The 26,796-nt window shown below is 40.7% G+C and overlaps 3 protein-coding genes across 5 annotated transcripts; 2 read left to right on the forward strand and 1 right to left on the reverse strand.

The window, feature by feature from the left end:
• Window positions 1-391: 391 nt before the first annotated feature.
• Window positions 392-15,224, forward strand: pabpn1 (poly(A) binding protein, nuclear 1). 3 transcript variants are annotated; one of them, XM_049564819.1, is made up of 7 exons: window positions 392-879; window positions 4,334-4,442; window positions 5,055-5,122; window positions 6,297-6,403; window positions 7,746-7,833; window positions 9,354-9,505; window positions 14,616-15,223. In XM_049564819.1, the coding sequence occupies exons 1-7, from the start codon at window positions 745-747 to the stop codon at window positions 14,809-14,811; spliced, it is 855 nt and encodes a 284-aa protein (XP_049420776.1). In that variant the 5' UTR covers window positions 392-744; the 3' UTR covers window positions 14,812-15,223. The 3 variants fall into 3 exon arrangements, with proteins under 3 accessions (XP_049420776.1, XP_049420777.1, XP_049420778.1); XM_049564820.1 differs by lacking the exon at window positions 14,616-15,223 and adding an exon at window positions 13,465-14,053 and having other exon boundaries at window positions 394-879; XM_049564821.1 differs by lacking the exon at window positions 392-879 and adding an exon at window positions 1,136-1,300 and having other exon boundaries at window positions 14,616-15,224.
• A 1,021-nt stretch (window positions 15,225-16,245) lies between these two features.
• ngdn (neuroguidin, EIF4E binding protein) lies at window positions 16,246-21,617 on the reverse strand. Its single transcript, XM_049565651.1, has 11 exons — window positions 21,577-21,617; window positions 21,254-21,313; window positions 20,878-20,949; window positions 20,061-20,198; window positions 19,884-19,968; window positions 19,729-19,781; window positions 19,430-19,541; window positions 19,026-19,200; window positions 18,677-18,830; window positions 16,814-16,877; window positions 16,246-16,469 (listed from the first exon to the last, which is right to left on the reverse strand). The coding sequence occupies exons 1-11, from the start codon at window positions 21,595-21,597 to the stop codon at window positions 16,450-16,452; spliced, it is 954 nt and encodes a 317-aa protein (XP_049421608.1). The 5' UTR covers window positions 21,598-21,617; the 3' UTR covers window positions 16,246-16,449.
• Window positions 21,618-22,032: 415 nt separating this feature from the next.
• Window positions 22,033-26,279, forward strand: cebp1 (CCAAT/enhancer binding protein (C/EBP) 1). Its single transcript, XM_049565652.1, has 3 exons — window positions 22,033-22,124; window positions 24,041-24,325; window positions 24,456-26,279. The coding sequence occupies exons 1-3, from the start codon at window positions 22,122-22,124 to the stop codon at window positions 24,759-24,761; spliced, it is 594 nt and encodes a 197-aa protein (XP_049421609.1). The 5' UTR covers window positions 22,033-22,121; the 3' UTR covers window positions 24,762-26,279.
• Window positions 26,280-26,796: the final 517 nt, after the last annotated feature.

A 26,796-nucleotide genomic window follows, 5' to 3' on the forward strand; every position in this document is an offset into this window, starting at 1 on the left:
TCTGATTGCAGTGACACTGGGGCATTAGTGTGTACTTTCTTTGTGTCTAACAAGGGTTTATATTATTAATATGAACACTATATAAATCTAAGGTTTTACTTGAGTGGCATGTTTTAAATAAAGGTCACTCAGGTCACACTGTGGGAGACAATTTATACAACACACTCAAATGTGCCTGGAATTAATTTGCTAAACAATTGGCTTTGCCAGTTTACTTACCACTGACGATATGATTGACAGGAACGCAATCTAATCAAAAGCACGCATGCGATTTGGGAACCGGAAAGTCCTGCACTATCATCCAATAGGAACGCAGGAGACACCGAAGAGGTTTGTCTAGAATCATCCGTTGACGAATAGGATTGCGAGTTTTACGCCCGCAGTGCTACATGACTCCGCCCCCAGCTTCCATTTCTGAACTGAAGGGACGCCGCCGCTCTCGCGTAGAGTCCTCGCCTTTTTTATACACTCATTTAAGTAAATAAACTAGGTTCCCTGTCGTACATTTGGACCATTGCTTAAAGGTAGCGAGTGAAACAGCAGTTCTTGTTCATCGCGGTATGCTGTTTGAGTACTGGCTGGAACTGTAGCTAGCATTTTATTCCCCATTTTAACTTTAGTAAGCGGCGTTTTCCGCCGTTTTTTTCTTTTCGCCGCCCCGCTCACTCTACCCCCTTGTGTGTGAGTAGGGGCCTGCAACGTTGGTTTGGCCACGAGGCGCGTCGGTACAGTTGGAACAGGGCGATGGCGGAGTTCGGTAACGGACTGGCGGAGGAATCCCTACTAGATTCAGACCCCGGACATCCTGAGCTGGAAGACCCGGGTGTTGGTGACGAGGAACCGGGGTTAGAAGAAGGAGAGGCCGCAATTGAAGACCCGGTAAGTGAAGGGCATTGTTTCAGCTGTGAGAGCCAATATAAATACCAGGATACGTTATGGCTAAAGCGGAGTAGTTAGTTGAAGCAGGCAAACCGTGTGTTGATTATTTTCCCCACAAATCTTGAGTCACATGCCGTGTGCGTTACTGCTATCGCCAGGTCGATATTAACCGCCATTGTGGTTCACGCAGTGCAGTAGAAATGGGTGGTGACATGCGTGGTGTCGGCAGCCATCTTGGCGCAACAGCGGCGCCAGTTTCTCTGCGCCAGGGAGCAGCACGAGCTGTTGGGGGGGAAAATCCTCGTCTCAAAAAAATGCGAGACGGAGATGCAGGAGACAGTCAGGGGCGAGGGTAGGACAGGCCGCCGCCATTAGCCGCCGCTGTGCGAGTCTACCTGCTTGAGAAGGCGACCTACTTACGGTAATTACACGTTTTATTACATTTACCTCCACCGTTATGCTGGCTGCTGCTGCATTTAAAGCACCGGTGTGTGGACATGTAAATGACCGAGCCTCGGCAGGCTAACGTTAGCTAATCGACACCACCAGCATCAATGGCTGCAGCTAAAATGACCAAAGAATATATCAGCCGTAATCACCAGTCACGAGATTAGATGTAAAATTTGCACCGTAAACTACGATTAGCCTGCTAGCTAGTTTGACACAACGCCATATTAGGCATTCGACATGCTAACAAGCTAGCTGGTTTTAACAAAGCTAGGGTGGAGATGGCAGACGTACACCTGATCATCTTTGTCATTTATGTTGGACGATGGTTGGTATCGCTCATCGGTGGGACATAGGATTTGCTGTATGATGGTTCAAGATGCACAACCAGCTTTACTCGGCCTAATTTTAATTTCCCATCACCTGCACACTCGTGCATATTCCTGATAATGTCTATGCAGCATGCCCAGGTGGGTTTTTAGGTTGTAGTACTGTCTGCCGGGCAGTGAGAGCGCGGCATACAACGCAGAAGCTGGGGGTTGCGGTATTTGAGGGGCTGGGTTTGCATCCTTAAATGTTTTGTTAGAGCAAGGAGAATGAGAGAAGGGAGGGGAGTGGAAGAGCATGCACTGAATATGCGACAAAAAAGAGCTACAACGTGACGGATGACTTGTTTTTTAACCGTGTTGCTGTGAACGTGGTTTGCTTTCTTTTGACATGATCTCGACATGCACCACGATGCATGTAGCTTAAGGTTGTAGGGCTGAGAAATGATGGTGCCATCATTATCACATGCAGTATGTCACTGTGCAGTACCCCCACCCCCTCTATCTCCCTGGTGAGAAGACCTGAATTTAATATGGTGTGTCTGTGTCACTGCACCCAGTTGTACAAAGAGCCTTTACATTACAAATCCTGTCAGCACGGGCAACAGCCCTGGATGGAGCTGGAATGACTCCCACTGTGCTGCAGTGCACCACTGTCAGACAGGAGGGTCCGCTCCCACGTGAGGACACAGCCATCTCTGTTCACTATGGGAATATTTAATTTTGCAGTGATTGTTTTGTGGGTTTCAGTGTGTCGTCTATCCTCAGACCTGTTCTTCATCACTGCCCCAGATACATTTCCAATTGTGTTTCCAAAAAGGCTCTTAATTGAATTTCAGCTGTAGTAGAGCTGCAGCAAATCAATTTCCTCATTGATTATTTTACAGATTATTTATTGACATGTTCAGTGTCAAAATAAATTAATAGCAAATGCCTAGCAGGTGCATGGGCCCATAGTGATGGCAGCCAGAAATATTGTACTAATAACAGAGAAATATGCGCATTATATTTACATTTGTGTCATGTGTGTATGTACATGGTTAGGGTTTGCTGTTATGTCTTGAAATTAGGCTACTTGTGTTACAAATGTTTTTACTTTTCATGTGCATTCTCTCTTGTATCTGTTTTTAATGTTTTCTCCAAGCATTGGCTTTATAGTCATTGAGACGTGACAGGAAACGTGAACTTATTGTGCCTTACTGATTCATCAGTTTTGTTTGTATCCGTTATATTGTGAATACTACTCAAGCATATCATGGCCTGCTGAGGCACATTTTAAATAGCTTTAAGGTCAGTGTTAGAGTTGTAGGAGGCATTTACGGCCAAATCTGGGCTGTATGTTAGAAAACACTGTGTACAAATGTGGGGGATGAAAGGCATTGCAACTAGGATGCAGGTTCAGGACCAGACAGACAAGACAATTTGAGATGGAAGTAGTCCCAGTGTGTGGGGTTTTTTTTTTTTTTTTTTTAAAATATGGGCAGAAACAGCACACACACATGCTTCTCTTTGGATAGAGGTCATGTTATGACGGCACCATCACTTTCACAGGCTCGGCATCTCCTTGCTACTCTGCCATCTTCCCTGGTGTTGTCAGAGGGGTGTTATGGCCAGAATTGTTTGATTACATTTTCGTGGCTAGATTTGACGCCGTTGATTAATCAGGGTTCTGTGGATCCTGAAAATCTCTTAAAAGGCATTAAATGAATCAATTTAAAAATAAGGCCTTAATTGGTATCAGGTTACAAAGTTATCACTATTTGTCCACTAATCAAATGCTGGTAAATATGCAAATGGGTGGTAGATTTGCTTCATTTACCAGCCGGAAGAACAATGGTAATCTGCCGAGGGGTTGAAAAAAACCATTTGCCATTTGGCTGATGGACAAAAGAAGTTAATTTTACACCCTAAGTGGTATTAAAATGTCTTGAATCAATCTTTCTAAAGTATCTTATAAATGGTAAGACATGGGAAGTAGGGTTTCATACTTTTTTTTACAACGTTGCTTTGTAAAATCTCAAAATCCTTTCACATTTGTTTTTTCAATAACTTAGCAAATGCCTCTCGCATTAACATCACACAGATTCAGAATCAGCAACAGTCATTTTGTTTCTGGCTGAGATGCTCAAAACAGAGGATCAACTGCCTGCTAGCTAGCTGTCACTGTACCCAGGACGACAGGGGGAAGTGAAATTCATCTAAGACTGGCTATGTAACCAGTGTTTTGTGGCATGGCTGAAAGCAGTCCAAGGCAATGCATATGAGGCTCTGTGTATTTTATGCAAAAAGTTTGCATACTCAGCACGATGAAAATCAAGGCAGTCGAACTCGTTATGCAGAGTGAGAAACACAAAATCACCCAGAAAGCTTGCCAACAAACACCAGGTATTTCACAGTACTATTCAGTCCTTGTCTCCACCACAAGACAAAAAACTCATGTTTTTTGTTACAGTAAGCATTTGTGCATAACTATCCCAACCTCCTGTAATTAATGTTGATTTATGTTTTTCTCCCTCCCCCTGTGTCTCTGTTAAGTGTAAAATCGGTCTTAGATTTAATTCCAGGTGGCATCAGAAAGTCTAGCTTGCCTTGAGCTGCAGGAACCCTGTTAATGTTTCAGTGAGTTGTATTGTGCTCATGATGGAGTGACACCTCTAATGGAATTTGTGTCTGTGTCACAGGAGCTGGAGGCAATCAAAGCGCGGGTGAGAGAGATGGAGGAAGAGGCAGAGAAGCTGAAGGAGCTCCAGAACGAGGTGGAGAAACAGATGAATCTCAGCCCCCCACCAGGTACGTTTTTATGAAGGAGAGACCTCTCCTTTCTCCCCATCTGTCAACGTTGCCCATCTCCCCTTCTCTCTTTCTCAGATCATATAATCAAGGAAGAATATAAACAAGTTTAACCTCACAAAGTAAAAAAAAAGAAACACAACAACCAACAATTCTATTACTAAAGTGTACATTAATATGAGTTCAGGTGTAGTGCTTGGAAAACCATCTACATCTTTGTCAATAGTGAATCTTTGTGCTGGTGTTCCAAAAATAGACAGTTGCTTTAAAAGTTAGTTAGAGGTTAGAATAAGTCATATAATTCTAAAGTTGGTCATTAGTTTAAAAAATGCAGGTTTGTGTTATGACTTCACAGTTAATTTAACAATACAATAATAATAATTATGAAATTATAATAGTAATTTTGAAGCACGCATAAAAATTCAGTTAATCCATTTTTAATTGAACAATTATCCAACACCAAGGCACCCTCTCTCAGCTCAGCTTCATATGTAGATGGATACACTTTATTTTACAACATGCTGTTTGAAAAATAACAGTTTGGAATATTCTGTTTTTGGTTGAAATATTTTGTTGCTCATTGAGATGTGTTTTCTCTCTCCCCGTGCGCAGTTGGCCCCGTCATCATGTCCATCGAGGAAAAGATGGAAGCAGATGGCAGATCTATTTATGTCGGAAACGTGAGTACTTGTTTCTTGTTGCAAGTTTTGGGATGGTGTCAGAGAAAATAAACCTTTAAGAAAAGTTTGAAACAGAACCACGAAGTACCCGTAAAACCTTAGTCTGGGTTAGTATCAGCATTGTGCAGCTGGACACTGCAGTTCCCCTATTCTTCTTTGCAATACCACCCAGGCTCTGTGAACTAACACGTTGGCTGTTAGTTAAAAGTAATGTTTCCTGCAACAAATGCTTGATTGCACATGTGGTCTTTCCAGGAATGTAATAATGTTATTTTTCAGTATTTAGAGCCCCCTTTAAATATACTTAACTTAACAGTTTCATTACTTTGTAGCTTCGCCATTATGTTTTGGTTGTGGTCTTGCTGGCAAATGGGTCCCGAGTGCATCGTTTGGGTCTTCCACTCTGAGTCTCCTGTGGGTCTGTTGGCAAGCAATGGCTTTCTCTCTGCTGTTCTGCAATAAAGCTGTGAATGGTGAAGCACCTGCGCAGCAATTGTTTTATTCTTAGTGTCTTTAGGCTCAGCCACGGAGCTCGGTTGCTCCTTCAGAGTTGCCTCACGCTCACACTTGTGCCCTTTTCACACAGACACTTTTTTTTAGGACAGCTGTCAAAGGGAAAAAATAGAAGCTGTGGCATATTTTTAGGATCAACCTTACAGAACTCTATAGGACATGCAGTTTTACTTAAATTTGTATTACATTGTTGTACCAGGCCCTGTTTTATATTTGGGCTCCATTTAGAACATTTTGTTGAAAGATTTTAAATCATTTTGTCCTAATTCATCTGCATGTTCTGTGATTAAATGTTGTGAGACTCCAAGGAGGTAAATACTTTTTATAGCCACTGCACTTAACAATTTTGTTTCTAGTTCTGCCTGTGTCTATAATTTTTCTTTTTTACATTTTTTTAATGCGCCCATTCGTAAAATGTATGCAATGCTGTTTTCTTTTCAGTCTGTCTAATTTAGCACATTCTAAATGACATAAAAATCTAACTTCAGTTCCTGGTCCATGATGTGTGGATGTGCCTCATAGACAAACACAATGTCATAGTAAAAGTTTAAGCGCATGAAAAATGAAATCTTGATTTTTATTTATTTATTTTTTTAAAATGCTCTGGTATTAGTGATGCAGTGCTCTTGATGTCTAATGTTTTATCCTCTCTTGTCTTCAGGTGGACTACGGTGCCACGGCAGAAGAGCTTGAGGCCCACTTTCATGGCTGCGGTTCAGTAAACAGAGTCACTATCCTATGTGACAAATACACAGGGCATCCCAAAGGGTAATAAACCACCATCATACTGTATCTTTTCACTATGCAATGGATGAATCAGTGGAGGGGTGGATGGCAAGTTATCAATGTCTTGTTTAGCAAATATACCACAGTGATACTGTTGGCAGAGAAATAAGACAAAATGGAACTGTGGGTGGACAGATTTTTATTAAGCATCATTAAAAATGATGAAAAGTCACTAAAACTGAATGCTTGCTTTCAGTTGCTGTTGTTTTTTTTTTTAAAAAAAAAAAAAAAACGAAAAAAAAAGAACAGGGCTTAACAGTAATGGTTGCCTTGGACCAGATTTGAACTGTAATTGATTTCTGGTTTCATTTTTCCAGAATAAAAAAAAAAAGGCTGGTATCCGTTAATGTCAGCACATAATCTTCTGTATAGCTAAATAAATGTGGCCTTAAATCCCACCAGAAATGGCTTTCAACATTTTGCAGGCTAAATTATTCACCTTTAGGGGAATAGATTTTTAAAAACCGTTTAGATATGTGATCCTCTTAAAATATTTAATTAAGATGTCAATCGAGATGCTGTCATTGTCTGTGTGCGACTGCTTTTTATTTGCATTTGAGTACTGCTGTAATTGTGTGATAGAAATGTATTGGACATAAACGAATTGTGCATTAACCCTGGGTAGGGCTCGGCGATGTGAAGAAAATTAAACATCACAATATTTTTGACCATATATCGTGATGATATTATAGCATTGACTATTGGTGCTTTTACAAAATATTTACACAATGAGATTTTGATAATTAATCATCAGTAATAGAGATATATTATCCTAGAGGATAAAGGCAAATAACAGAACCGTCTGATAGGTTCACAAAACTACATCACGTTACTGTAACGCTGCTTTTAATACCAGGAAAAGGAAACACGTCTGCTGTATACACTTTTGATATATTGACCAGTCTTAACCCTGGGTAAGTAACCTAAGGATCCTCAGAGTCCTCCAAACCTAGTTTGTTTGTGTGAGGATGTAAAGATGAGACCTTTGAGATGTTGTGACTCCCATGATATAGACCTAGGGTTACACACATTGTCTTTCTTCTCTCTCCCCTTCCCTCATAGCGTGATTTATATAAGAAGTTTGGTACCATATAAATGTAGTGAGATTTAAGGAGATTTTTGACTTGACTGTCACTACATACATACTGTACCAAGATCTTCTCTGATGTAGGATTGGTGTTGTAATAGACATATATTCAAGTACGGACACTTGAGGCTCATTGAATTTGTTCTGCTGTTCATCCTAGAGAAGATTGGGCAGAAGTAAGTTTTCAACATTTACTTAACTGATTCTTTTTTGTTTTGTTTTGTTTTTCTTGTTTAGGTTTGCCTATATTGAGTTTGCAGACAAAGAGTCTGTTAGGACAGCCATGGCTTTGGACGAGTCCCTTTTCAGAGGAAGGCAGATAAAGGTAAGACGTGTTTCTTTTTATTTTCCTCCAGTTTTTCAACAGAAGGGTTCTTAGAATGACACTTCAGCAGACGTAGGTTAGAAAGACAAGAAAGGTAACACCAGTGTGAGAGGAAATAAGTCAAGGATGACCTGGGTGTTAAATTTTCTCTTATGCCCTTTTCTCATAAAAATTAGGCACCTATTTTTAGGTTTTTGAAAACATCGGAAAACCTGCTAAAAGTAGGCAGTAGGCTCCTCTCCAATTGCTGTTTTTTTTTTTGTTTGTTTGTTTTTTTTGGTTTTTTTTGGGGGGGGGGTTTTGGTCCAGTGGGCAGGAGGCTTCAGTCAGAAGTATAACCAAGATTATTCCTCATGACCATTGAACCCAGAATATTGGTGCATTTACAGAATGAACTGAAAAGAACCAAAATAATCATTGTGACTACCGCAACAAACTAGTTTTAGAATAAGCACTGTTGGCTTAATTTAGCTGATGCTAGGAGTGGCAGAAACTACTTTGATCACTCTGACAGTTCTGGGAAAGTGTGGTGGGTTTGTCTCGATTGTCTGTCTGAATGGGTAGAGTCTCCTTTGTGCCTCTTGAGAAATATGGTTACATGTCTTACCATCTTTGTTGTTGCTTTACAGAGCTGTTTTGTGTTTCAACAAGGCGCTCTCTAGTTTGTTTAAAGATTATTTCTTGTTCTCTGGTCAAAGTTTTCCTAATATTGACACGGGTGCAGTTGGGTTTGGTAGGCTTTTGTCAATGTGGCAAAGGACTATAACCACTGATACAATCTCATTCACAGAAACCTATATGATAAGTGTATTTCTTAACTGAAATATATGATTCACTCAATCTGGCAGCACGGTGGTGCGGACTGAGCACTGTCGCTTCACAGCAAGTGGTTTCCAAGTTTGCTTGGGCCTTTCTGTGTGGAGTTTTCCAAGTTTGCCTTCCTCCCACCATTCAAAGACATGCTTGTTAACTTTTGACTCTAACTGCCCGCAAGTGCGAATGGTTGTGTGTCTTCACAATCATCAAATCATCACACCCGCGTTGACTTCATTCCGGTAAAACAGGTCGCAAATCAAGATTTTGTTGGCAACACTGACTCAAGCCAGCTTAGCCATTGTTAGCAATACCAGTTGATAACGTGTTACGCTGTAATTTGTGCATACAAACACTGGCAACATGTCTACAGATAGATGTTGAACAGTACTGCGTGTATGACTGTTTTAATGAGATAAAAGTAAGACAAAAGGGCTGACTGGGAAATCAGAAGTTCAGACTCCCCCGTGCAAATGGAATGCACTTGATGTGTCCGCCCTGTGATAGTCTGCGGAATAGGCTCCACCCCCCACAACCTTGAATAGGATAAGAGGTTACAGATATGGGATGGATGAGTTTACAAAATCTCAGACTTAAAACTAAGAATTTAAGCAGTTTTCTTTAAAACATAAAAGCTTTTTAGAGGAGTGCCGCAAGACTGGGTGTTAGTTTATGTACGTGTCTCTTGTGTGATTCCCGCTCCTCAGGTGGGCGCTAAGAGAACAAACAGACCAGGCATCAGCACCACAGACCGCGGCTTTCCACGGGCTCGGTTCCGGTCACGGGGAGGAAGCTTCTCATCGCGTGCACGCTACTACAGTGGCTACACACCACCCAGAGGCAGAGGACGGGCCTTCAGGTGAGCTGACGCCAAGACGCCTCATTTCTGACACCGTGGGAGAACACTGCACCTGCATGCACTGCACCTCACTCAGTGTTTGCTCTGAAATGGAAAGGACAGGACAAACAAGGCAGACTGTGATGACCAGCCAGACTTAGCAGCTGTTCTTAAAGAATTACGTAGTACTCCAGTTGTTATAAATTTTATCGGTCTTTGTTGTATTGGAGTGAATTTTGTGTGCAGTGAAAATGGTACAGCCAGTTCCTTAAATCATGATATAAACAATGAATTTGAAATTTGTTAGAACTCAAATTATATTGCATCCTGCTATTTACTTTATTAAGATTTAGAGACTGTATTAGAACCTCAGGTACATGCCACTCAAACAAGCCATGTTGTTGGGTCAGAAATCACATCAGTTGTTGGACTGAGGGGCTCATTGCATGCCACATCACATATAACCATTTCAACTGGGGCAGACATACTTGGTGCACATCAGTTTGTTCTTCCCAGGCATTAATTAGAACCATGTTAAGGTCAGTGCCAATGCACTCTCCTGCAACTTAATGATAACAGAACGGTACTGGTGCAAAGCTCCAGCATCTGTTCTAAATGTTGTTCATTGGAAAGATTGGGATGTCATTTTTAATTGGACCTCTTATGGCGGGGGGAAAGTGCAAACCACTTTGCATAACGTAGTGTTATGGGCTTTTTGGTGGTCAGTACAGTGACCTGGAGCATTGCGTTGCTCTACTGCGGCATTGTGGCAGTTGCGTTTGATGCTCCATCTCCTGTCTAATTACTGTAACCCATATTAACAAAGAGAATAAGCCTGGTGTTGATCAGAGTGTTGTGCACTGGGATTGTGGTGGCTTTCTACATACGGTGTTTTGATGGGCTTTAATTCGGAGCTCTGCAGTGGGGCCCAGTGAGTCTTTTGTAGTCTAGTTTCTACTGCAAGGCCACACGGGGTTTGTCACTATAAATTAAAATGTTAAATGCTCTAGGCAGTTCGTTATTAAGAAAAGCTGCACAGTTTTTATAAATAAATAAGATGATGCAACAAAACAACCTGAGAGGTTGATTTGAGCATAATTGAACAACCGAGTCTACTGTCCCTTTGTGTAAACTGTGGCTAGCTCTTGTAGGCAGTGAGACATCAAGGCTACAAAGAATCTCACTGGTAACTCCATATAAGCCCCGTGGAGCCATCTTGTTTTTTTTTTTCTGTTGAGACTGACAAAGGAGGTGTGGTGCCAAACGTGTTGATCAGCATGCCAACTTCCCCACACACGCACTGAGCTTTGAGTATGAGAGATTCTGATTTGATCATCCCCGCAAAGCATCTGGAACCTTTAGGCTGTGACTGTTGCTTAATACTTAATGTTCAACAAAGAACATTTTTCAGAAGAAAGATGTTGCAGAACTTATTTTGGAAAGAGTCTAAAAACCTTCATACAGAGGCCTCTATTTCAGCGATTCAACAGTTTGCCAAGTTTCTCTGACAAGCCCCCGTTTTTTCCATTTTATCTTGTGTGTTTCTCTTGTTTCATTTTTGCCCTTGCTCTTGACTCGAGTATTTGTGCAGTGAATTCCCATTTCATCGAGGCTCCCTTTAAATAACCACAAGAAAGGGTTACATCTCTATTCATTCCATTGTGTGAGAAAGTGTCTGAACCTCAAGGTCAGAATCTCTCTAATCACTCTGTGTGCTTACCCCAGCCACTCCCACACATACCAAGAAACCCTAACCCTGCCAGTTTACTCACTGGGTTTTGGCCTGAGCTGCAGGACAAGGCACACAAAGACTTGGGGAGAAGCTGAGGGGTTGTTGACATTAAATAAAGCCTGCAGAAGCTGAAAATATAGTAATGGGTAGTTTATTAGCTTAAAGACTATGAACATTATTTGCATTTGACTTTAAATCCTTTAAGTTCTTTTGTGTGCGTAGGTAAGACTTGTTGTGATCCTTTAACTTTTAAGTTCTCTGACTGATTTGCAGTGATGTGGCGATAATGAATTCTGTTGACACCCCATTCAACACAATAGCAAAAAACATACCCCCCCCCCACACACACACACACACACACACACACACACACACACACACACACAAAGTACCAGTTACATGTATTGAATGTAATTTGCAGTCAGTTGGACTGAACCTGGCTGTTCCAAGGTCATGAAATTTATTTTTGTTGCCAATAGTAATTTCACTCTGACTGCTTGTAATCATAGAAAACACCCTCTTGAGTATTCCTGATATCCGCATAGTGTATCTTCCCATTATCTAACAGCATTGGTTAATATGTTCTAATCAGCCACAGAGAATAGCATGCAGAGAGTTGTTCCACATGAAACGGCCTTGATCACTTCTCACAGAGGAGAGCAGAAGGGCTGCTACATTAGGAATTCATCACTAGTATACTTAAGTCTGCTACAGTTGAACAGAATCAGGCTCAGATCTGAACCAAAAAACACTTTTCACTTGTGCCTTGTCTTGTCGTTGGAACACATCCATGGTGAAGAAAAACACAAGATCTTTGCATTGACCCGTTGTGTGCTTGGGAAGATTTCCATGCTTGGCTGTGGCCATGCAATCACAGTCCAAGAGATATGTTTCATTAAAAGTGTTGCTTGGCTTTGTTTATAAGAAGTTAAGATTCATCAAGGCCACAGCGAGTGTTTTCTGTGCAGGCTACAGTACGCCGTCTGCCAGGATTTAATAGTATTAAAGGACAACACAGCCAAACAGTGGCATTTGTCTTGCACTCAAATCCTTGCACCCTGACTGAAAGCCTGTGAACAAAGAGTCATTCATGTTTACATGCACTTAAGAAATTGGCCTCTGGCTGCAGAAAGCATTTTCTCTGGTATTGCATCCATTAACATTGTTATCATCATCTTCCCAAGTTGGCATGGTGAAAAGCCAAGATTTTGATGTGAGCCAGAAGACACACACACACACACACACACACACACACACACACTGTACTCGTGATGTGGAAGAACCTTTTTGCTTTTCTGTGCTTATGTAGAGTGTATGTCCTTGCATGTACATGAACCCCCACAAACACACACAAACATACTCCAACCCAGATTCGCCTCTACAGCGCTCACTCCCAGAAACGAGGGTTCATTACTGCAGCCTGACCTCAGCATCTAGCCTGACAACCACTGGCTTCAGTCCCAGTGTGACATTTTTTTTTGTGTTTGTTGCCACTGAACGATGTGTGTATGTGAGGAAGAGGAGACGATGATGTGTGGAAGGTTTGCTGCTGTCTGGCTTTGTGTATTTGTCAGGCAGTGTTTGAGTGTATAATAACGGTGCAGTTGTGAGTCCTGTCCCCCAAACTGTCAAGTGTGTGTGTGTGTGTGTGGGTGTGTGTGTGTGTGTGTGTGTGTGTGTGTGTGTGTGTGTGTGTGTGTGTGTGTGTGTGTGTGTGTGTGTCTTTGCACTGTCTTGCTGGGGGTATATGTGTGGTGCTGTTTGTCCTCAAGGTCTTTCCCCACAGTGACCCCAGAGGCGGCTCTCACAGAGAGAGACAGAGAGAGAGAGAAAGAGGGAGAGAGAGTGCCTTTGCTGTCCCCTCACACCCACACACTAATCATTATTCCAATATCTGGAAATGAAACACTTTTCCTGTCTTGACAAAGCTGCTTTCAGCTTCTTTCAGCACTGTAGTCTATTCTTCCAGATTGATTTGTTGCAACACAACACCTTGTGAGATCAAAGGCCCAATACCGTTAAGATGGTATGTCGATTTAGTTATCTGTGAACACTGTCCTAAACACACTGTCATTCATTTTGATATATATATATATATATATATAAACACATTCTTTCCCCTTCAGTTTGCAGACCCTTTCTCAGTGGCCACAATCACACACACATATATTATATCACACCAGGAAATTGGTGTCTTCTTAAGCCAACCAGAAAAAAAACTCACCCTCTTTTTCTCTCTCTTTTCCAGGGGCCGAGGGCGAACAACATCGTGGTATTCCCCTTACTAAACACCCCTCCCTCCCCAACACTCCCTTACTATCAACCCTCTCCCCTCTCTGTTCCCATTTAAAAAAAAAAAAAACACACAATGAAAAAAGTCCTCCCCTTCCCCAACAATAAAAGAAGAGAATCCCAGAAGAGAGAAAAAAGACAAAAAAGGAAAAAAAAAAAAAAAAACTTCTCCTGGACAGAGAGACTGACTGGCCGCAGTGTGTGTGTGAGCGTGCGTGTGCGGAGGTTGATGCGGTCACCCCTGGTAAGGTATAAGTTGGCCATTGGGGAAAGAATATGGTGGCAGATTTCTGTTTTTTTGTTGGTTCTGAGGGGCGGGAAGGGGGCAAAAAAAAAAAAAAAAGAGAAAGGATGGTGGTATCTCAGGCTGCAGATGTGTCTCCTTTGGTCTGGCTGTGACCACCTGCTTTCACACCATCACCAACACAGCCCACCCACTCACCCTCCACCACCACCTAAACAAGAAAAAAAAAACATGAGGGGAAATGGCAACAAGAAAAGATACTGTTTAATTTTTTTGTTTTGTTTTTAATGTACCGTACATATGTGAAACTTCCACTAGCCAGAGTATTTGTTGTGTTTTAAGTTTGTGGTTTGGAGTATATCATTACCTCCCCACCCCTCCCTCAACCCCTTTTGTGTCCGCCGTTCTCTGCCTCCCACCCCTACCCTCGCTGCATTTTATAACTCATGCTTTCTCTCCCCTCCTCCTCTTTGGCTCATCACACCATGGATTGTGTTTTTTTTTTTTTTTTTTTTTTTCTGGACAGTGATGGACCTTCAGTGTTCAGTGGGATTGTACATGCATAGATTTTTCTTTTTGTTTCTCGTGGGCGGGGTTCTTCCTGCTGCCACCTCCCCGCCGCTCGTCCATACCTGTCACCTCCAACTCAGGCATGGCCACAGCTCGTTTTGTTCTTTTGACAGGCATCAATGTTTTTATTTCGTGCAACCCCTCCATACCCCCCTCCTCTCCTACCCCCCTCCCTCCCACCCCCCTTTACCCCCCTCCCTCCCCTCTCTTCCTCTGTGCTCCTTGTCTCCCGTCTCTCCCCCTCCCCTCCCCCGTCCTCTCTCTGTATATTAGACCACTTCTTGTCGTTTCAGGTTTCAGGACCAGTGGAGGCTGACGACCCCTCCCCAGGTGGCGCCGGCCCCCCCCACTGTCTCCGCAGCGTCTCTCTCTCTCTCTGCTCCCGCTATGCACACTCACCCCATCCTGTCCGTGTGGGGGGGCGGGGGAGGGGGGCAGGGTGACCACAGGCCCGCCACAGGGGGCATTTACTACAACAGCAAACGCTGATGATGCTTTTAGTCCCTTTCACACTTCAACTCACTCACACACACGTACGACACACACACACACACACACACACACACACCTGTTCAACATACACCACAGCACACTGCAGTACACACGGCACTTAACAGGCAGCCAATCCAACACATGATTTATATACAGAGAACTGAAGCCAACATAGCTGAGTGGCAGGCAGGCAAGTTTGCGTGAGAGTGAGGAAGGCAGGACCAGAGATGAGGGTGTTTTTTGGGGTGTACAGTGCGGACCTTAATGCGCCCCCTTTCTCTGACTACGCGCAGTGCAGTCACGGCTTGTCTGAGGAAGGCTGATGAGCTAACGGCATTGATTATTAATTTAATAAATGGAGTGGGCCGGAGCTGTTATTTTAGGGTGGGGAAAGTCAAGGGTGGGGTTTGTGTGGAGACTTTTTTTTTTTTTTTTTTTTGAAAGGGGGAGTGGGTTTGATCAAATGTTTTGCTTTTTTTATTTTTATTTTTAACCCATGAGTCTGTAATTAGAGAAAAAAAAAAAAAATAAAGACATTGTGTAAAAATGAGATGGTGTCTGTGTGAGTTTGTTCTGGCTTATCCTGTCCTGCTCCCTCTGATCTGGCCAAGTGATGTTTATTTTTTGTTTGTTTACTATACAGGTTATATTGACTTAACATACAGCTAAAGTGACGTTTTTTAAATACAAGTTAAGTGATTATTTATAATAAAGGCTAAGTGATATTTCACGTATTTATTATATGCATTGAGTGATATTTATATTTATTTATTATACAGGTTAAGTGATGGTCTAATAAAATCACAAAAAATGTACTGTATGCCTAAGTGGCAATATCATGTGGTTGGGGTTTATAATTTCAGAATGAATCATATCAGCAAAGTAGTCAATCACTGACTATCCTAATGGAATAAATGCTCAGAGCAAATTGTATTGATTTGTAATACTGGCCAAGCTGTTAATATTTTAATGTATTGACACATGAGAACTTCTTTCTGGGAGGTAAACTCAGGTTTAATGCTGTATGACATACTGATCAAACTGTATAATCACTTAGCTTTCCAGGTAAATAAAAGTCAGCCACTCATTTACAGTTTTTCCTACTGTGATGTGAAAAAGGTCTATAGGAATACATGTGCAGCATACTGTATGTATCTAAGCCAGTCACACTACTTAAACATTCATTTGCATTGTGCATGAGGTTGTGATTAGGCCCTGAATCAGCATCTGGCTGCTTCTCAAGCAACTGCTTGTCATCTACTAATATCTGTTAGTGTGTCCTTAAATGTCCTCTACATTTCCAAGCCTCTGCCAGCAGAGGGTTCATTAGATGGCACGGGGAATTTTGAAACTCATCCAAAATTTATGGTCTGTTTGGCAAGGAGGCAATGTGACTGCCCTCTAATGGAGATAAATAAAACTTGACATGAGTCAACAATGAATGTTTATTCCACAAACAGAATGACAAAGTTACACAGTACGATGCAGACACGGTGGTGGATTTATTACTGTAGTACAATTGGTGACAAAATCCTCATAACATCGAAGTAAAAATGAAAACAAAGATGGCTGTTGTTGAGAAATCCTCGTTATGTCATCATCTGGTCTCGCATTGGGGCACATCAAGTTTGAGGTCTATCTGTGCTTCTTAAAAGCTGCAGAGAAGAATATGAACGATTATTCATATGAAACAGGATTCAAATACACCGATTGCTGCTTTTCAATTTCACAACATATAGGTGATTTTTTTTTTTAAATCACAACTGAATTATATTTTATGAACATATGGTTTGAAAAAGTTTTCTGCAAACTGACAAATCTACATCAATTACACAGTCGTGTCACGCCAAACACACATTCAAGACACAGTTAATACTGGAGTAGTTTTATGACAAAGTAGGACTTTAAGTTAATTGACCCTAATGTGCTTTTCTGTTTGCTTTTTTAAGACATGTCAGGAAATTAATTTGTACTGTTAGGTGTATTTGGATGTCCTCACCTCTTCTTTTGGTTTTCTTCTTCATGAGTTTCTTCTTTTTCTTGGAGCGAGAGTGATCCCCGTCCTGCACCAATAAAAACAATGTGTCAGAACCAGAGACCACATGAATGTGATCTAAATAAAAACAACGCAATGCTCACATTCACAGCTGACAGAGATGAGCCTGTTAGCCACACCGCTTAGTGGCTTCTCATGTTGTCCAGTTCAAAATCTAAACATAGCACATGGATTTTCCAAATACATGGAGCTGAATGAATTTTCCACATCTGTGAGCAGCGTGAGGTTGGCCGGTCATTACTCAAACTCATTAGTACACTTTATGACAGCAGTGAATTGAGACAGGAAACAGAGAGGGATGACATGCCAAACCTGTGTAGACATTAATATAAGTGTAGCTGTCGCCAACAGCACTGCAGAGCAGGACCAGACAAATGAGTCACCAAGATACACAAACGTATGAGCACTTCAGGTGCAACATGCCAGACGCCTTCAAAACTCAACAAAAGTGTTGTGTGCAACATTAATTAGGTGTTGGTGGCAGCCCAAATTGAATAATAGTCAATATAAATCACTGTGTTCTGTTGAGTCCAGACTCCGCTAGTGTCTACTGCTTGATTAGAGTCCAAATTCCCTACTTTATCTGAACCAGATTAATCTCCAAAGGCATTCTGAAGGGGGATTTACATAGATCTTCATATCTGGACTAGAAACTCAGATTTCTGCCAACAGCAGTGTTTCAACCTCGGCCTCTCCTGTAACTCAGTGATACCCCCTTTCCACCGACATGGAACAGGTCCCATTCCAATTTTTACATCTAATTTTGAACCGTTCAGAGCATTTCCACCACAAATTGTTGCTTCCCTGCTGGAACCAAAAAATTGCAAGTTTTCCTGGACCTTAAGTTGGAACCATGACGACATCAGTGGGTGTGTGATATTCCCCAAGTTGCAAAGAGAGGATATCTTGTACATAATAGTTTTCTACGTCCTCTTATCATTAACTGTTGGTCCATTTTTGGACTAAAAAAAAAAACCCTGCAAAAACAGTAAAAGCTCTCAGGTAATCTGTATTCTTATCTTACATCTACAATGATGACTTCTGTGTTCGAGGTGCTTGTACTGCTCCATTGGGGTGTGTTCATTTACTAACTGTTACAAGCTGTAACCTCTTTCTGTTAATGACACATGCTAAACTGTGATTGGTTAACTCTGACCTACTCCCTCTATTTAAGTAAGTCATTTCAACTACTGCTTCATGCTTGATAAAGGTCCAGTGGGCTGAAAGGTTGCTTCATTAAAAACCATTGCTGTGTAGGTGCAAGTCAGTGTGCGGGCAATCCTTTCCATGTTAGGCACTTTCTGCTGTGCCAACGCACCTGGTGACAGAAGCTGATTATCCTGGTGTGCGAAAGCCTCTTCAATACAATCAGTGCAATCCGCCATCTTGCCTCTTAGTAAGGTGCTCTGAGTAAATTCAAGTTGTGCATTTATTGTGAAAGGTAAAAATGGAATGTATAAAGCTGTGATGCACTGCCATGGACAAAATAAAAAATAATAAAGTGTGCTGCCATCTTGGTTCACGCCGATTCAGACTACAGAGCCTCCATGTTAATATTTTGTTGCCTGCATAAATATATGGCACAACTTAAAAACCTTGACTATGCTATGACTGTTTAATTCTGGTGTGAACTGTGCAACACCTCCATGAATGACACATCCTTGATTACAATAAGTCTGCTTAAAACTGGTGGAAATCCAAGTATCCTGGAAGAAACTGGTTCAAGATCCAGAGCTAATTTGGTTGAGAAGGGGTATGACTGAACTATGACCCCTTCCTGGTGAAAAAATGTCACTATAAGCTCACCTGTCCACCCTCGCCGCCTGTCAGTGCTGAGATGTCACTGAAGTGTGTGATACCGCTCAGCTGGTTGGACATGGACATCATGCCTCTTTTCTTTGAGTTCTTCTGACGTTGTGGCATGTTAAGACGCACCATCATCGACTCCTCATAGTTTTTCCTATAAAGAAAAATAAAGTTGTTGATGGAAACTGATATCTGTAAAACGTATCCCATGCAACATGTTACACACTCCTTTATATCCTCATCAGATATTTAAGCAATGGATGTAATCCCAGTCTTTCACTACATCTAATCATCCTGCGTATCATCCAACCAGCCTTCGTGTGTCTCCCTGTTCAAACAAAGTAAACACCTGTGTAGCTCTTCACGGCTCTCCCGCTCGCTCTGGAAGTCTCGTCTGTCCCTGATCTCCTCTGGAGCGTCGCTGTACTGCTGTCTCAGCTCCTGGATCACAGAGCTTCTGAGGGCAGCTCGCCGCTGACGCTCTGACTGAGCCTTCTTCCTGTCTGCTTCTGTCATGTCACCGTCTGGAGGACACAGGGGTGAGATGGGAATATGCGGGATCTTTATTTTGATACACATGAACCACATGGAAAGCAACTACCTGCACCAAAATAAACTGTTGTAATTAACTTCCACAAAAACACCAAAAAAGAAAATCTATTCTGTTTAATCAAATGACTAATGGTGGACGTGTTCAGTATGTTCAGGACAGGCAATGAAACAAAACCTGATTAAAAAGACAAATGACATTACCATAATGCACTGGGGCAATCTTTGGCGGTACATATTTCCTGCCACTAGAGTGGGCTGCTTTCTTTTCTGTCTGTTTGTCAGCTTCACCCTCAGACTCCTCAGATTCGCTCAACTGGTTGATGAAGCAAAGAAGGAAAGTCAGTCAGACAGTTATAAATACTGCATGTGCAGTATTTTTTACCCTTCATGAATAAATCAAAGATGACCTCACTTATTAAATGTCTTACAGCAATCAGTAAGGATAAATCATGATAAACTGTACCACCCACATAAAAAAGGGGTTAAAATGACAACATTACTTTGCTGATGAGATTCTCAGGATTAGGACGCAGCTGCAGTGGATCATTCTCAGCTGAAATCAACAAAAGACATTGTTATACACTGAAACATGACGGGAAGGAAGTCAGACCATTGGTGGATGCATTCATCACAATCAACACAAAACAAGTTTTACCTAAACTGCCGGTGACAGCTGTGCGCACCAGTTTATCAATCTGGTACTTCAGTTTGTGGTCTAGCGGTCGCATTTTCTCCAAGACCTTAAAACAGGAAGAAAAAAAAGCAATGAGATGTTACCTCATGAGGGATAAAAAGGTTTATTATTAGTGGCCTGTTTCTGTAATCATCTCACCGTCCTGATTGTGACCAGTCTGTTCAAGGCTTCACTGTCTTTTATTTTGCCTCCTTCTGTTTTAATGCTGATCAGGTGAGTGAGGTCTTGAAGGTAGAAGAGCAGCAGGTGATAGCGAAGATCCAGGAAAGACAAACCCTGCAAGGAGAGAAGATGGAGAGTGATTCAGAGAGGGCTGTTTGTCTAAACCACACCTGGAACAATGATTCCTTAGTTTGTTTCAAACTAGAGAAGATTTTTTTTTACATTAGACATTTTTATTAATTTCAAGTTGTCAGTTATACATGCCTTCTGTTATTTAGTTTCAAGTAGCCCATTTTAATGTAACATATGCACAAAATAAAACAGGAAATATAAAAATTAGAAATCTGGATCACCTGGCCACAATTCATGTTACACAGAGGCAGGAGAAAAGCGCAAAGCAAGGAACACATTGTGCTGCATCCACATGTGTCAGAACATAGATTGACAGATAACAACACTCTCATATGTTGTTTAAAAGCCTTTAACAAACACCTTCTTTGCAAACTCATACTGTGCTCGATATTTAGCAGTAATGACAGGCAGACTGGGACGTTTAGCAGACAATGAAAGGTTCAGCTACTATCTGAAATAGTGAAACAGAACAGGTGCAAGGAATTTAAGTAGTAGCCAGGACCTGCCTTGGTGAATTTTGTTCTTGAGTTGTAGAAATTCACTATTAAATTTGTAGTTAATCAAAGGACCGAAACCTGCAGACATGCAGTGAACATGTGCTTCCCCAACGTTTTCTTAACTCAGCCTTTTTAATAACAACCATAATCAAGTCCTGACTCACCTTTGATGTCTTGAATGCTCCATCTTTGACTTTTGTTATCAGCTCATGGACATGACTTGTAACTGAGGCCACCTGAACAGAAGAGCACAAAAGGTTTCAGCTGTGAAGACTCACATCCACACAAGCTGTGATTAAAGTGAGCATGACACATTCACCAACACGAGAAACATAATCATTCGATGATCAATCACCAAAGATACATAATACAACAACAGGATTATGATAATATTATTCTGTAATATGTCACCATGAGATATAAGTGCTCTTATTAATATTTCTGCATAGTCATATCTACAGAAGTAGCTTAATATTATTACAATACATCTATACATTTACAATACAAATACAACAATAATATATGACACATATTTCTTACCTGCTCTGTGAGATTACTCAGCAGCTGTACAGCTGTGGGCAAATCCCTTTCAATTAAATCCTGTCGGAAAAGAAACATAAATACATTGCAAAACTGCTAACACCATTCACCTACAGTAAAATAAGTAAAGTTAGCTAGTGGCTAACAGGCTAGCTTAAGTAATTAAAAACATACTATTATTACTCGCTTTCATCAATTTCACTTATAAAACACAGTTTCAGAATACACGTTAATTCGACGGAATAGTTTGTTTATATTAAAATACAATGCAGAAAGATTTAATAACTGTTATATTAACTAGCAGCTAGCGAAGCTAAACTCACGTTGTCAACAGGGGCAGCCATTTCGATTTCAGTGTAACGTACGGAAGTCGCAGAGGGACAAACGGCATACAGCTTGTTCAGTTTGCGACAATATAGCAGCGTTAAATTCAGTCAATGGTTAAACTAATAAAAAGAGCTAAAAGAAAAGACGGGAAGCTATTAAATAATTAAATACTTTATTATCTAATGTGACATGGTACTAAAAACTTTTCTTGTCCCAGAATTAGTCTTAAAAATAATTAAGATGACAATTTTATAGTTGTGAAACCACACATAATCCGTAGATTTATTAACTCTATCTCATTTTCCTTGAGCTTTCTTTGTCACTTTTTTGTCTTTTCTTTCTGTGTGTGTGTGTGTGTGTGTGTGTGTGTGTGTGTGTGTGTGTGTGTGTGTGTGTGGGTGAGAGAGAGAGAGAGGAAGAAGAAGTGATGGTGAGATCAGACAGAGGTGGTACCTGTCTGTCTCCTGTCTCTCAGACCATTTTCAGTCAAACTTTCAGAGGAACCTGAAGAATATTCAGAGAGTTTGAGGAGAGCTAAATAATGGTGAGTCACATCATACTTAATTAGTGTGTGTGTGTGTGTGTGTGTGTGAGAAACTGCAGATCATTAGAAGTCATTTTCCAGTAGACTGCAATTTATTTTTGACTTTGCTGTACATGGTATATTTTGCGTTATCTTGGGGCTACATCTAACAATTACTTTAATAGTCAATTAATGTGCTGATTATTGTCTCAATTAATTAATTGTATGGTCTGTAAAATGTCAGAAAGTAATAAAAATGTACCTCACACTCCAGGCATACTTGTTTGATTTTGAATAGCTTGTTTTGTTTGAGCAACAGTCCAAAACCTAAAAACCTGAAGTTTACGATCAGAGGAGACTAACAAAACCAACAAATATTGACATTTGTGAGGCTGGAGCCAGTAAATATTTTTATTTTTCATCATGAAACGACTTCAGAGATTAATTAATAAACAAAAATGTTGCTGATTCAATTTCTCTCAACTGACTGATTGATGAATCGTCTAATTGTCTCAGCTCTAATGTGCTGTTACTGTGCTCGTCACTTAAATTGTAACGTTTCATTTTGTGTTATTTCAATTAACAATACTCTGTTATGAATAAAAGTCCTGCATTCTTACTCAAGTAGAAGTTAGAAAAGTAGAAAAGTAAAAGTTCACACTAAACAGTACAATGAGGTTTTTCAGGAGGTTAAATTAGGATATATGATTTTTAATTATAATTACCAGGACAATAACATCTAAGCAGCCTTTTACTGTTAGAGATGGCGGTGGAATTAGCACTAATTATGTTGTTAGTTTAATATGTTTGCCTCTTGTGTCTTGTTTACTTAGTGGTACAATGTAACTAAGTACATTTACTTAAGTATTGTACTCAGTTATGATTTTGAGATACTTTTTCTAGTATTTCCATTTAAAGCTGTTTTATACTGTTACTCTACTACATTTACATTTTGGAGGTCAATATTGTACTTTTTACTCCACTGCATTTATTTGACAGTATTAGTTACTTGTTACATTGCAGCATCAGATTATTAGTACAAAATATAAATCATTTTATAAATTATAATTTACTTTTATGAATTAAGATACCCAGCAGTACATATCTTTACCAGCTGCACCATTAGTGACATTTACACATCAGTGCATCACTGATTATGATCCAGTGATATAATAACTATCTTATTTTATTCTGAAATGAGGCATTCTGCATGATGAGTACTTTTACTTGTGGTACTTCAAGTATATGTTGTTGCGAATACTTATGAACTTTTACTTGAGTAAGCTTTTGAATGAAGGACTTTTATTTGTAACAGTATTTCTACTTTTACTGAAGTATAGGATCAAAGTACTTCTTCCACTGCTGTTGTTCTCAATATTGGGAAATTACTAGTTACATGTAATTAAATTGCTTAATAATGTAATTGTAATTGGTTAAAGTTACTGAAAAATAATATGTAATAAGTTACAGTAACTAAACAAAACATTGGTGATTACAAAGAGGTTACATCCAAATATATTCTTTCAGTAAAATGTTTGCATGTAGACTGAACATTCATTTTGTGGTTCTGTGGCTTTTTGGCTTTTTGTGACATTTTTTAGCCCAGTTTAAAACATTTGTTAGAAAAGTAATAAAAAAAAATCTAAAACTATTAAATGTAATAATTCACCTTACTGTGATGAAGTAAATACAATAGTTACATATTATATTTTTAACAGGGAAACTATTCATCTGTAGCCTATTACATTTAAAAAAAAACATTTCCAACACTGGTTGTTCTTTATATATTTCTTTTCCCTGTATGTTACTTTTGTAGCCGTCAGAGTTGTTTGTTTGTGTGTTGTATGTGTGGTTCTTTGTGTGCACCTTTTCAATTTAAAACAACAAAATTAAACTTAATATAAACCTTATCTTTTTCTGTATCCGAACCCCTCCAGATGTCTGATTCCAGGGTGTCGTCTGTCATCCAGGAGTGGGCAACCTCATACCCGGGTCAGGCCCACACCCAGACCCTGAACCCTACCACATCGACCAATCAGATGTCTCAGATGGACATGATATTGTACAGCCAGTCTCAGGGAATGATGAGAGGGGGCAGTGACGACAGAGTGGCTGAGCAGATGATGGGTCTGCCTTACCTGCCGTACACGTCTTCCTGTCTCAGCAACACCTCCAGTGCTGGGAGCACAAACCACCATCAGAGCCACGCCAACACTCAGCAGGTGTGTGTTAATGTGTGTGTGATCCATCTTTCATTTGTGGTTAGATTATAAGTAATTCTTCAACATTTTCTGACACCCCTCTCATCCTGCTTCCCCACAACCTAAACACACTTGTGTGTCTGACCTTCAGGACTTCTCCTCCTTCCTCCTGCCAACTCTGCGTGCCCCGGTAAACAAGAGGAGCATCAGCAAGGACAGTGATGAGTACCGCCAGCGACGTGAGAGGAACAACATCGCTGTGAGGAAGAGCCGAGACAAGGCCCGCAGGAGGATCCTGCTGACCCAGCAGAGGGCCATGCAGCTGCAGGAGGAAAACCAGAAGCTGCAGATGAGGATAGGGCAGCTGACACAGGAGTTAGACACTCTCAAACACATCCTGTCACAGCGGCACCTGCAGGGAGCTGAGGAGGGAGCACCTGGGGAGTCCAGTATCTAGAACCACGTTTGTGTCTCATTTTGGGCATCAGATTCATTATCAGCGTCTAGGCGGGCCTTAAATACGCAAAGTCAAATGCCTCCTTGTTGATTCAAAAATTGGCTAAAAAGGTTACCATTTGTGAAAAAAGTCACATTTAGAACATTTGCAAATGAAGTGTTAGGGGGTTTCTTTTATAGTTTCACACTGTAAAATTGTGAAGGGGGAAAGTATAAAACACTGGCAGGGCTGTAGCTACCTTTGAGGACACTGAGGTCATATCCTCTTGGTTTCTCCTAAAAAGCAGCTTCTCACCTCTGGCAGACATCTTGGGACTTTAGCCGGCTGAAATAACAACTGTCTCTACCACTTTTTATCAGCTGTAACTAGTTGGTGCAAGCTAATGTTACTACTAACCCCTGTCTACAGCAGATTTTTTGACCTAACCTTTGACCCCACTGAAGAATGTAATTAACCCCATGTCTTTGAAGATAGTGCAAAGTTTCTACTGTTGGTAGTGAGCTAGTCAGCTAGCCATGCTAATGTTTGCAGCTGTATCACTACAGCCCCATATGCACATCTTCAGCATGTAGTGACATCCAAAGCTTGACAGGTTGCTATAACAGCTGTGAAGCTGTATTGAACAATCACTGTTGGGGGGCTGAGGATAGTTAATTTCAAATTTGAGACTTAATTTTTGGTAGGCCTATGTGGTCAGACTTTTCTGGGTGAGGGGGGACTTACTTATGGCTTCAGTATTTCTAAAGTTGTGGCTACGGCTCTGCTCACTGGACCTTTGAATAAATGTACGTAACACCTGAAAAAGAGATCTTGAAAACTCAATATAAAGTCAGAAGATGTGTAGTGGGTTTGAATGTAGATGCTCTGAAGTCATTGTATAGTCTAAACTGTGAGTGAATAGACTGAAGCGCACACAGAAACCTTAAGCAAGCCTGTGCGTAATAAGATTTGCACTCAGCTTTGTGAGACGGAAAAGGATTTTAAGGAGACCTTGTTGTATCGTAGATTTAAAGATCCTTAACACTGCACAAATGGATGCAGAAACAAAAAGTCCCAAAGGTTTAAGTCTGTATATGCTTAAATTTAACCAATTCTAAATTAACTTTTCTGAAAATTTCTGAAGACAGCATCTTCACGTGCATGTGTAATTCTCCTAAACCCTTCAAAAGTAAGACCACTGTGCATTAGACAGATTTGATTTGATTTTACAAACATTGCTTAATCATCTACCTGACAGTTCTTGTCATTGTCAGAGATGATTGTAAGTGTTGTTGCCCAACAACGTTACACAAGCTCGTGTGGTTTTTGCAGGGGATTCAATGAAATCTAAGTGTCTCTCTCTGTGTATTACTCTTTTGTCACTAAGTGAGTGTGGGATTACTTGAAATAATGTTGATGCAGTTTTAAATTATACGCATTCTTGTTATGTTTGTTTTATGATAGCAATGCACTGTTAAAGCAATCCTTTGTCAAATAATTTCTTGAAATAAACAAATAATTGCTTGAGCTTGAATGAAACATGTTTTATATCCTCCAATCACTGATGTTTTAAAATTCTGAGAAATTATCCTAATTTGATATCAAAATATATAAAAGATATGCCTTTGGACATTAGAGCAACATCAGTGTGTCCTCAAATGGCCTTTACAAGCCTTGATTAGAGTGCACTGCACCACTAAACAACACATCTTTCTCACAGAAAATGGTGTGATACAACCCCCAGTTGTACTCTCATTAATTCTCCATAACATCCTTCATCAGGGAACATGGCGTGCACCTGCCACATCATTTACCATAAGTTGTCTACCCACAGAAACGGACGTCATGCCGTGGACCGTTGTACACCAGCGGTTTCCCTTTGTGGGATGGGCAAGATTTCGACACAGCGGAGGACGGAGATGAGGAGCGCAGAGATAGTATCAGTGTTTCGGGCTGCCAGGGCCTTCCTGTGGCTGTGATGGTAGTGAAGGGATATAGAGATAGGGAGACAGAGAGGAGGGGGTCTGGGGCAACAAGCCAGACATTTTTTTTTCTT

Source organism: Epinephelus fuscoguttatus, linkage group LG21 (assembly GCF_011397635.1).
Source record: "Epinephelus fuscoguttatus linkage group LG21, E.fuscoguttatus.final_Chr_v1".
Taxonomy (NCBI): Eukaryota; Metazoa; Chordata; class Actinopteri; order Perciformes; family Serranidae; genus Epinephelus; species Epinephelus fuscoguttatus.